Source organism: Lachnellula hyalina, assembly GCF_007821495.1.
Source record: "Lachnellula hyalina strain CBS 185.66 chromosome Unknown contig00058, whole genome shotgun sequence".
Classification (NCBI taxonomy): domain Eukaryota; kingdom Fungi; phylum Ascomycota; class Leotiomycetes; order Helotiales; family Lachnaceae; genus Lachnellula; species Lachnellula hyalina.
In genome coordinates, this window is record NW_022157172.1 from 24,730 (window position 1) to 36,860 (window position 12,131).

Consider the following 12,131-nt stretch of genomic DNA (forward strand, 5'->3'; position numbering starts at 1 on the left):
AGGAGGCCAAATATTAGCAATCTTTCTCAAGCTTGGTAGTAAATGCAGCCGCAAGAGATAATAACCATGGAGAGAAGCAAGTCGCGTCGCGATGATTGTTTTGACACTTAGGACATATGAAAGGGTGCTGGCAATCCCTGCGACGAGGGTGCTTCTGCAGGAGGCGCTTCCTTGAGTCGGATCTCTCTTTTGGAAAGTAGCGCCTGGAAAGAATGGAGAAAAAATGAGTGTTGCTGGTTGTGGAGAGCTGGGATAGGAAAGAAAGGGCGAGGGTATACCTCAGTATCTCAGTATCGCAAAACCCTTGTCCTGCTAATGCCTGCGATCCTATTACAAAAAGGTTTAGACAACAAGGAATCGTTTATAAGCGACGAGGTAATGTCCGAATATTGTTTCCTCCCCTCGCACAATAAACTTTTGATTGAAGTGGAGTTGTGACGAGGGTATTAAAGGCCTGGAATTGGAGAGATCTTCTGCAATATAGGAGAATATCAAGGAAAACGGGTAGACGGAAAAATGATCAGAGCGAGGATGAATGTACAGAAGAGGAACAGGATAAGACGAACGGACGGGGGTTGTTTGGACGGTGATGGCGAAGACCGCGACTAGGCAGGGGAGAGTTGAAGATGTGGAGGGATTTGCGAATGGCGGTGCAGTTTGAGTAAGGGTCTGGAAGGAGAGGGAGGTAAGAAGGGGCAGGGGGTGGGGTTTTGATATGGGGATATGGGGGAGATGGGAAAGTGAATAGAATACAGTGGCAGTGGGGGGACGACGACAGCGCATGGAAGAAACGTGACAAGGTATATATCGCAATGCGGTGAAGTGGACGGAGGGGGGTGAAATGTGCAGGCGGTGCAGGCGTGTGCTGACCAATGAGATCGAAGGACAATAAGAGGCCGGGAACGCTGAACGGGCAGCTAAGCAGTAGCCTCGGACATGGGAACAAGTAGCGCTTGCTGGAGTGGGACTAGACTCAAGCTTGCAGAGGGACTAGAGCTGCACTTGGGCACTAGCGCTAGCACTAGGACACCTTAATCTGGTGGGACGGTGGGACGATGGTGCGGATGAGAAAGAGGAAGGACAGCACTGGGCAACCTCGACAGCCTCGACAGGGAATCCGCGGGTAACAGTTTAAACAGAAGGATGACGCGTGGACTAGCAGCGGGTGAAATTGCAGGCTGGCGCTGGCTGGTAGGTTTGCCTGTTGCGCGGCGCGGAGTCTTGGCAAACCAAGCCACCCACCCATCCACTCACCCCACCCCACTATTCTGCCACACGAGAAACATGGTGTTTACTAAGCAAGCGAGCAAGCAAGCAGACAGACAAAATACCAAACCGACCTCCTCGAGTATAGGTAGGTAGCTAAGTAACTGAATGTTTCATCCGAAATAGGATGCCGCCCACTTGATGAAGAGTACTCTGCATCTCGGCTCCACTGTGCTCCCCGTCGCAAAATCCCCAATCCAGAAACAATTGTCAGGATCGTCACGCAAACGAATAATCCAATTTGCCCTGCAGGTAGGTGTGCGCGACATAAGGTACTCAATGAGCGGCATGGACAGGAACTCAGGCCAAAGCTTGACATAAAGCCACATCATACAAAGAACAGAACGCACTGAACTCAAAATCAAAGATTGGATAGAATAAAAACGTCCAAGACCACCGAGTAGCGACTAGCTGCATTGGGCAGCAAGGTAAGACCCTTGTCTCATGAGCCCAGTCCATTGTGAAACGAGTCCGTCAACTTTGAGCCAAGAGCCGTGGCCACCACCGCATACCATGCATGCATAAGCTAAGGTACTGTAATGGCTGGGCTGGGATCTCGAGTCCACCTCCGCGGCTCCCCACTGATCCCACCGGCCCCTCACCCGTGATTTTCTAGAACTGGAAAACATCCAAGCCACACCCAGGCGCATGCATCCCTGGGCCAAAACAGAGCGGCTTGCGAGTTCTGGCCCGATTCTCAGGTAGGAAAAGGAATCAATCGTGACTGTGTAGCCTATATGCATATGCATATGGAACACAAACGCGATAACAGAAATTCGATAAAATGGTTACAGGACTGGACTGGACTGGACTGGTGGAAAGAGCTGTGCTGTGTACTTACGTGATCGCCCGCCACGGCAACACCTGGTTCCTCTTTGTATCCTCCTCCACTCTGTCGATGAGCCATCTCGGTAGATGCGCACGCAGCCCTGTTGAAGATACATTAGCCACAGCCCTTGATCATCCGGCAGCTACAAGTGTACAGTGGCGCCGTTGCAAACTATATTTTCAATGGTCGCCTCAAGAAGCAGTGCAGAAGCAGGGCATGGCGTGCCATGGCTTGCCTTGCAACGTCCGTGCGCCCCATATCAAATTACAGGGAGGGGAGGGGAAGCTGCCGCCTCAACTTACTTTGCTAATAAATAGTCTTCAACAATGCTTCCTTCCTTCGATGAGGCGCGACTTTCGGATGCGATGTGAAACGTCTAGCGTGTAATTGTACAGTCTTGCCACGGCGTATCTGCTTCGGTTCCGAGTTAGCATATGTCAAGAAGACGGCAGTGCAAGATTCTGCTGTAATACGATCGCCGAAACGCATCATGGGACATGGTAGGACCAAAATAGAATGCAGATTCCAGATGAATTTCAAGCCCCAGAGGCGATCATCCCACGGCAACACAAAGCGCCTAAATTGAGCAGATAAATCGCAATGCGATAAATGCAAAAGATACACATCAGGTTATTTCTTACAAATAACTTCCTGACGGAAGCAGCTCAATCTGCGCCACTTCGCGACTGAAATTATCCGACTCAAAACGGAATTCGAGTATCAAGGGGAAAATCAACTGGGGTTTGTGGGGTAAATAAAGACATGGTAGTGTGTTCAACGGTCGGGGGTACTGGCAGATGCTGGAGTAGTGCAGAAATAGGACGGTCCGACAAACACAAAAGATACATAGAATGACGCGCTCCGATGCTGATCGATAATAGAGTGTGCAAAGGTACAATGTACAAGGTTGTGGCACAGAGTTGAACAGCGATGTGGGCCGTCGCGTGCGCCTTGTGTAGGAAGTCCACGTTTTCTCGTGACTAGGTCGCTGGACCTTGGGAACCAAATTGACATGACATGCTAGAAATAACGGCTGCGTGAACTTACTTTTTCCTATTTTGAAGTCCCAAGCGGAAGATGGCGATTCGCAAGAATGATTCAAAGCCTAAGGTCCTCGTGTCAGTTTCGTGTTCATGTAGCGGGGATATGTAAATGATAGGCAGAATCTTGCAGATGTACAAGGCTAGCGCATGCGTGCGCGAAGGGAAGTTGCATACAAAAAGACTCAATGACTTTGACTGCAGCGTACTGCTTGCTGCACAGAGCTCAATGACGCAAAGACAATCGGGGACGAGGCTGGAAGATGGATGCAGCTGCAACGGGTTGACGGGGGCTTCAATGAAAACCGTTGTCAGTGAAAAGACCAGGTAAAGTGTGTTGGGGTCTCTGGGCTTGGGGAGATAATATACAGGCATGGATGCTTGATAAACAAGTGGCCAGGGCAAGACGGCAAGACACCCACACTTCGGCACATTTATTAAGGAAGATGATGGGGCGTGCAGCCCACAAGACATGGGGTTAGAGTTGGGCTGGTCATGCAGCGGCCCTCGGTCATGGATGCCCCTTCGCTTACACGGCCTGGGCCAACCGCCCAGCGGGGAGAAACAAGGATGGGGTGCGCCAGCACGACAGGTCAAGAGTAAAGTTTTGGGTAGAGATGCTAGAATAACAAACAAAAAGCCAGGCCCAGAACGTACCTTTGGGGAGTTCAATGTAGATGTAGCTTTTATCGCGACCTTGTTATGGAGGGGTAACAATCCGATGTATTTTGCACGAGGGGCTCTCTCGCGGCTGACACTTTTGCTGTCAAATTGTTAGTCTCTGCGTCTCCGTGTAAACTAAGGTGTTTCCCTTACAGCTCGGCGCGTCGAGGTGGGTGTCGGGAGGGATCTGTGAATGGGTTCCTGTACGACAGTATCTGAAGAGTATGTATTCTCAAGATCTCGCGCTTGTGGCAGTCTGTATTTCTACGTCTCCTAAGTCTTTGCGGAAGAACTTCTCCGTAGGTAACTCGATCGGGACGGCTCCGTGGCGCGCACGATCAAGGTGTTCCCTTTTTAAGAGAAGAGATCTGGAGTTGATCGTGTGATAGCGTCGCGCCCTCAGATAGAGTGACTGCTGTGTGCGCTTGCTTCTCCCGGAGCTGCACAGAATATTTCTGTTTGCAGGATGTGCAATTTCTCGATAACCTTCTACCCGGTTGTCGTCAGATTGTCGAGTCCCAAGTCCAGATGATCGGATCGATATCCTCGTCAGTGCTTCAGAGGGTGGATCTTAGGAAAGCGTTTTCGGGTTCTGCGTAGGGTAGCTGCTGCAGGGCAACGTGAGCGGGTATGTAGTGTAGGATGTTGGCAGGAGTCGGGAGACAGTTGGTTTCGAGTCTGTCTATGTATTACAAAGGTCAGCACAGTACGCCCAAGATTGAATATCAGCTGGAAGATTCAGCACCGAAGCAGTAGGAGTTATTGAATCGAACTCTGGCGATGCAAATGTTGCCTCTGCACAGCGCAAAGGGAATAAGAGGCATTTGTCTCTCAAGGACTGCGCGCTTGTCGATCTCCACGTTGCGCCGTTGCACGGAACGAATGTGGTGCAAAATGACAGAAGTCAGCCGTTCAGCGCGCGGTCGCTAAACATGTAAATCTGGAGTATGGCGCTGAGACGCGTTCCTCGATCAAATTTCCAAAGCGTCGATACTGACTCAGAAGGGAGGGGGTTGGTTCTCCAGAACTCCGTAGGTGCAGAGGGAGTGAAATAGAAAATTATCAGGTCTGACCTTTTTTGGTGAGAATCTGATAGATTCCGTACTTTGTAATATCTGCAGTGCGATTCCCACGAGGTGGATGTGGAGATTTGGCCTGCGATGCGTCTGTCGCGTTGCTGCCGAGAAAGTGGAAATTCGGGGTTCGAGGAGGCAGACTCGGTTTCTGGATGCGCCCACGTTTGAAAAGGACCCGAAGACTAGTGACAGAAATAATCTAATAGCACGTGTATGCGCCGTGAGGTTTTCTTCGTGCAACAGTAGTATTCGTGTGTAACTGCGACGTCGGTGTCACGTCAATGGCGGGCAGATAAGTTGCTATCACGAACTCTGAACGCGGTGTCGTGCGCGCGAATAGCTTCACTTCACAAATCTTCCCGCACAAGCTCTCCCTGGGCTGTCACAGTCTGTCAGGGCCAGGGCTGGATGGCTAGGTAAGGTAGGGTATGTACAGTAGGCTGCCAGAAGGCCGTAGCTTCACGCAGTCGGTCGCTGTACGTGCGGTGCGGGTAGGCAAGGATAGGGGGATTGGGATTGCGCCCGTTGACTGATCCTTGTGCTGAAATGCAGAAGAAGCTTTGATTGGAAACGGGAGGGAAGGAAGTCTTGGGCCCTGGCGATGTTTATTACTTTAGGGGGTTTAAGGGAAGGAAGGCAGCGGCAGCGTTGACCGGCGTGGGAGGCAACCCTGTCTGTGAAAGCCGTTGAACTTGAGGACTCAGGAGATAGCGGGGGTGCGTACAAGGATACTGTGATTTTTCAAGGGCATAGAAATAGAAGTATCTCCAGACTTTTGACAGGCCATCGGAGGCTTCAACGGCGTAACTTGTTCGAGAAGTCTCGCTGAAGAAATTTAAATAAGAGCGGGCCCAGTAAGATTCTTTGACGGCACTTCCTTTTCAAGTCGAAATTAAGTTACTACTGCGTACGCCTACGGAAGTATTCTTCGGATGAGGGGGAGGAAGGTGGATAGAGGACCAGAGAGTGGAGTGAAGTGGCTTGTGTCGTTCAGTAGTTCAGCCCGTTTTTCTTGCCCCAGCCCTCGATCGTACGATCTTGCTCTTTTACATGAAATAGCTAATTAATTTAGGGGACATGAATGGATTATTGTGAAGACGTGCGCTCGCTGTATTACTCTTCAACATCTACTTGTACTTCCTGGATTTCTGGTCGCCATCGTCCACCAACATCCGCCTCATATCTGGCCATGTCTATATGTGTTAGTAAACAGCGTCACCACATATTCCTCCCCGTACTGCGTATTCCGTATTCTCTGCCAAAATTTGCCCGAGCCTGGCCGTACGGCGCTGCAATAAGACGGGCCACATATGATTGCATTATCGAATAGAAAGCTTTCGGTGCCTTGGGCCACACCCGAAACAAATCCTCGCCGCCCTTTTGCTCCTCCAGCTCTCGATCCAAAATGGACGCGCAATTGCATGAAGTAGCCCCGGAGATGAACTTCCTAATCAGGAAGCCGTCGGTGTCGATGTGCGCCGATCACGCCCTACTATCAAAATCGCAACATGAATAATTCAAACCAAAACTTCAAAAGCCTCAGAGAAATGTCGGGTGGAAATCATTTTCCAACTCTGTCTAGTTCCGCCGCCGTCTTTGCAACTTGCACTTTGCACTTCGTACTTTGTATACTTCGAAGTATGAATTATTTGGTCCATCCCACCAAGCTGTGCCTAGTTTAGCTTACCAAGCCCAAGCTCTCCAAATACCTCCGTAGTAATAATTTCGGCTTGCGAAGCCTTTCATCAGCCTGCGTCTTAACTCAGCTATGCTGCAGCTCAGCTTCACCCATGAATTCATGCAAATACTGATGTATTCTTTGCTGCTCTGCTCACTGGGACTATTACCGCACTGTAGGAACTGGTCTGTGGAACCGAACCGGCTCACTGGCCTTCCGGGCAATATCACAGGTACTTTCGTGCTGCGGATTGTCCTTTGCTCTGTTTTCCTCCCTTCATCAAAACTCGTTAGTGTCACCGCCAGACCCCGACATTAACGACTGTACAATACCTCCGTAAACAAGCCTTTCGCCATCATTTCGCCCTATCTTGAAAGTCTTTAACCGTGTCGCTAGAAGTTTTTTCCAGCGCATATGCTATGCTCATTGTGTCCAGCGTATAATCCGAGTCAGTCCCTCGCCCAATCATCGCCGGACTCGGTTTAACAGGAACTCCGAAAACTACTGCTTCTGCTGACTGCATCTTGAAAGGTTCAATAACAAGTTTGAAATGATGAAGTGACGTTGGAAAACACAAGCTTTAGGGTGTTTACTACTGACCCATGGCCGGTAGATAGATTACCAGGCTCAAGAGTCGTGGGGCTGCTTCCCCTCAACCCTCAAGGACTGAGGCCTTGCCTGGTCATTCGGAGAATTTCTAGCTCTTCCTTGAGGGTTGGCATCTTGCGCCAACATGACCTGTCAAAGCATGAACCGTGGGTGCCCGGTCTGGCGATCTGGAGCCTCACCAGCACCCCGGCCATGACATTTGCGGTACTGTTATCAAGTAAAGCCAACGTTCAAGAATAGCCAAAACGCATCTTCCACTTCAATCTCGCAAACCAAATTTTCTTGGGCTGGCTGCTGGTGAGACAAACAACATGCAGCGCTCGGGTCCTTGGGCACATATTATAGTGGAAGGTCCAATAGGAGCGCATCCTTTCTTCAATCGCGCACGAGTTCACAAGTCGACGGCAGAGATCGCCCCCTGTCGACTGTTGGATGTGGTTCGTGCCATGCCTGTCTGGTGCCTTTGCAGGGTTCCTTGAACGGCGCTGACACCATCATCCTGGACTCCCTGTCTCCCACAACACCGTTAATTAAGTACCGTTGGGGGCGTCCCACTTCATCCCCTGTTGACAGCTGCTGGCTTCTGATTTCTGAACCAACGCGTTAATGCTTGCTCACATGCAAACGTTTATATCAACCTCATGGTAAAGTCGTAATGGTTCTCTCTACCTCAGACTACCTGGCATCTATACCTGGACTTGGAATAGAGAAATCGCCATTAACATGGACGGGAGCCACGAACACCTCGGACGAATTAGAGATAAATATGGGCCCCATAAAGATCTAGAGAGAAATGCCAAACAATTTGGTACCTCGGGAGTCGGTACCTACGCCACGGCTTGCATTCTGATCACAGCATTGTTTCCAACGAAAACCTACTTGGCAACTCCCGCGGTGGCCCGCCATGTTCCTCATACCATTTTAGAAACTTGAAGGAAATGAAAATTCCGAGTGAAGACTGGTACAAACTTCAAAACCCGACAAAAAGCATCTAAGCGAGCGAGCGACCCCTTCTCAGTAGCTTCTCTCGGATTGTAACTAGCGGACCGGTATGGCCGATACGCACCCGTGGTATCTGGACTTCTTCAACGCTAACCCGTGTCGGGCCAATAAGGGGACTTAAACACGCGATCTCAGCGTGAGCTTCTTTTGGGCAGAGCTTAGGAAAGTTACCAGCCACTAGTGCTAATGTAGAGTTTGGACGTTTCAGGGCACAAATCCCAGATTCCAAGATGCTCAGAGCGCTAGATCTAGACCTCGAGCTTCTATTTCGAGCGTTGTTTCGACTGTTTGTATCACAACTCCTTCATCCGGCACCAGGGAACCACAGAAAGTGTGAATTAATGGTCTTGACGTGCGAGCACCTGAGAGGATACAGTATCAAGATCGCAATATGAGTAAATATCAAAGCGAAATAATAGGCTATAGTACTCACCGCCGGTGACTGAGATTGAGAGAGATGTTTTATACCTTCAGAGATCGCATATACACCAGTCCAGTCCAGTCTCCTATCCCACAAATCAGCATCTGATAATCCGTTTGGAATGACCCATACAGCTTCCACTCTACCATATCTCAAAAAGCAAAGACATAAAATGCCACGTCTTTTGCATATTTCCCGAGACATCCGGTCATATGTCTTAATTGTCCCGCAAACTAAAAAAAAGACGTTTATGTTGCAAAAGAGATGCTAAACTCTGCACATTCATTGGCACCCAAAAGCGGCGGGGTTCGAGACTCGGAGGTTTAAAGGGTGCTCACTCACATGATCTCACCTCTAAATGATATACTTCGTAAGATCGGAAACACTCCCTATTCCGCGGACCAATCAGCAGCATGTATAGCCATATAACGGCCCGGACATATACCCCCCCGAGCTCAAGAAGGAGACAGCCCCGATGTGAGGTGACAGGATCTCAGCAGCCACTTGATTTCCTTATGCAAGAGTTCCGAGCAGAGAAGATCAATTTGCTGTGCCTCATGGCTACAGTGCTCCGTACTCTCACGAATTCACAATGATCCTTTACCTGCCAAGTGCAGAACGCCACGATAGTTTTTATATTGCGTTGTACGTACTTGATGATCAATGCCTTTGTGAGGGATTCGGGACTAGTGAGTAAGTTTTAAAACGCATGAATGTTTCTCCCTTTGTTTATAGTGCAACTACGACCGTATTTGAACATGGAGGTTTACTTTACTCGTATTACTCGTACTCGTACTGTACGACCTCCGTACTGTATGCAGAGGTGGGTGCAAGGAAGTGCTTGGAATGCCTACAATACCTTAGGGCTGGCATGACTGGGACCGGGTACGCCCGTCGTCAAGATGGTGGTACAGTACAGTACAGTAAGCAGGCAGGGCATGCCTTGTGATACTTATTCTTGTGAGGGAGGAGAAAGAAAGGGATAGTCTACATTAACAAAGACAAGACAGGTCTCCCCTATCCCATCTGCACTGGACTAAACATCTTACTACGGTATTAGAGACTCGACCCTACTGGCCTGGCCATACATATACCTCGGTACGCATGAAACCTCATTTCTCATCCTCACAGGATGCGTGCGGGCATTCATGCCACGATCCATGGGTTTGAAAACAAAAACGCGAAAGCACGTGATATCTTCACGCGGCAGACAGGACCCAGGCCAGGTTCTCTTCAACCTCAACACGCACCAGAACGACAATACATACGGACTGTATATCCTCTTATCTAATATCATCTAACCGTCCCTGCTACTGTACAGTACTGTACAGTACACATTGTTATCATCATCATCATCATCACCTGAATTACGTACTCCTTCTCATCGGCCAAATCCATCACGACAAGAGAGCTGGAAATCACGACATCGCCTAAAACAGTTACCCCGCTCCATAACATGATGGAGTTTGGCCGGCTTCAACGCAATCTTTGCTCCTCAGCGCTCCGCTAGAATCCCCGTAGAAGAAGTCTGTTCGAATTCCCAAAGCTGTGGTTGGTGGCCAACGCCTATCTCTTTCCGCAGCGGGCCGGTGGTGTGTATATACCCAGGTACAATACCACATCGCAGAAACATCGGGACAAGAATTTTGAGCAAGTAGGGTAGGGTAGGGTGAGGTAAGAGTCTGCGATAGCTACAAGTACAGCTAGCTATATCTTTTTCTCTTTGTTTTGTTGAAGACTTTCAGCAGCACCTCTTGTTCCTTTCTCTGTCCTTTTCAAATTCTCCGTCTTGGTCTTTCAATTGCAGCAATGGCTTCCTCAGACCCCGAAAAACACATCTCTCACTCTCCAGCTACATCCGACCAAGACATCTCCCCAGCTTTGCGATCCCACGTCGATGATGAGTATCAGACCTACAAAAATGCCCGCGAAATCGAAGCTGATCCCGCCGAACTCAAGCGGGTGCTGAGGAAGATCGATTACAGGATCGTTCCTATTCTATTTGTAACATACATGTTACAGTATCTAGACAAGAACTCCATCAACTTTGCCAGTGTGTATGGGCTGCAAAAGGGAACGCATTTACACGGCGAGCAGTATTCTTGGCTTGGTACTTTTTCCCTACCTTCCCATTCCCACTCACGGGTACTGACAAGAACGTTGAAATAGCCTCAATTTTCTACTTTGGCTACATGGGCGCTCAGTTCCCAGCTGGCTACTTCCTCCAGCGCCTCCCCATAGGAAAATTCCTGTCGCTATCTACTATAGTATGGGGCATAATTCTCATCACAACCCCAGCGTGCAGCTCCTTCGCCGGGATAGCAACAAACCGCTTCCTGCTCGGCGCCTGCGAGGCAATCGTCAACCCGGGCTTCGTGCTCGTTATGTCTATATGGTATTCTTCCGCCGAGCAGCCGCTCCGCCTAGAGATATACTACTGCACCAACGGCATCGCGACCATGTTCGGCGGCCTCATTGGCTACGCTGTAGGCCACATCACTACCGGACTGCCGCAATGGATGTATGTCTTTCTGATCTTCGGCAGCGTCTCCATCTTCTGGGGAATCGTCTCTCTCATCGTCCTCCCCGACCTCCCCTCCACCGCCAAATTCCTCACCGAGCACGAACGCCTCATCGCCGTCAACAGAGTAGCTGCGAACCGGCAAGGAGTCAAGAACAGGCATTTCTCCAAATACCAAGCTATTCAAACAGCGAAAGATCCCAAGACATATATCCTATTCATCATGGCCGTTGGCGCTCAAGTCCCTAATGCCGCGCTTACCTCGTTCACGTCCATTATTGTGAAGAGCTTCAATTTCGACACCCTGGCAACGCAGTACCTGCAAATCCCAGGCGGAGCCGTACAATTCCTCGCCCTAATCGCAGGCGGCATCATCTGTACTCGCTACCCGCGCAATTCCCGCTGTATAACCATGATTGTCGCAAACTGCATCTGCATCCTAGGTGCGGGACTCTTAGTCGGACTCCCGACCTCGAATAAATGGGGCAGGCTCGTGGCGCTGTGGTTGTGTTTTTTCCAAGGGCTGGGCTTCAGTCTTAGTTTGACCATGGTGAGTAGTAATGTGGCGGGGTATACCAAGAAGCAGTTGACGGGTGCGGTGTTGTTCACCGGGTATTGTGTGGGGAATATTATTGGGCCGCAGACTTTCAAGGATAGTGAGAAAAATTGTAAGTTGCCTTTCCCCTTCTCCTTGCAAAATCTATCTTCCTTCTTTTTATATAGAGAAATTTGGGCAAGTACTGATAAGAAAACAAACAGCTGGATATCACAGCGCCTACATAGCCATGCTCGTCGGCTATAGCGTCAAGCTCCTTATGGTGGTCATCCTCTACATCTACATGTACAGCGTCAACAAAGCGAGGGACAAAGCACATACTGAGCGTGGGGAGCTGAGCGAAGAGGAGGAACGTGAAGCCGTGGAGAAGGGTATGCTGGACGTTACGGAGATTGATAATCCAGGGTTCAGGTATATTTTATAATGTAAATATAAACCAAATTAGAACATCAAAAGATGAGGCGAGTTGA

At 49.6% G+C, this 12,131-nt stretch overlaps 1 protein-coding gene across 1 annotated transcript; it reads left to right on the forward strand.

The window, feature by feature from the left end:
* Positions 1-10,393: 10,393 nt before the first annotated feature.
* LHYA1_G005056 (putative transporter) lies at positions 10,394-12,131 on the forward strand (the record flags this gene model as incomplete). Its single annotated transcript, XM_031150006.1, has 4 exons — positions 10,394-10,694; positions 10,754-11,773; positions 11,865-12,072; positions 12,107-12,131. 4 exons carry the CDS (start codon positions 10,394-10,396, stop codon positions 12,129-12,131), a joined length of 1,554 nt encoding a protein of 517 aa, XP_031005722.1.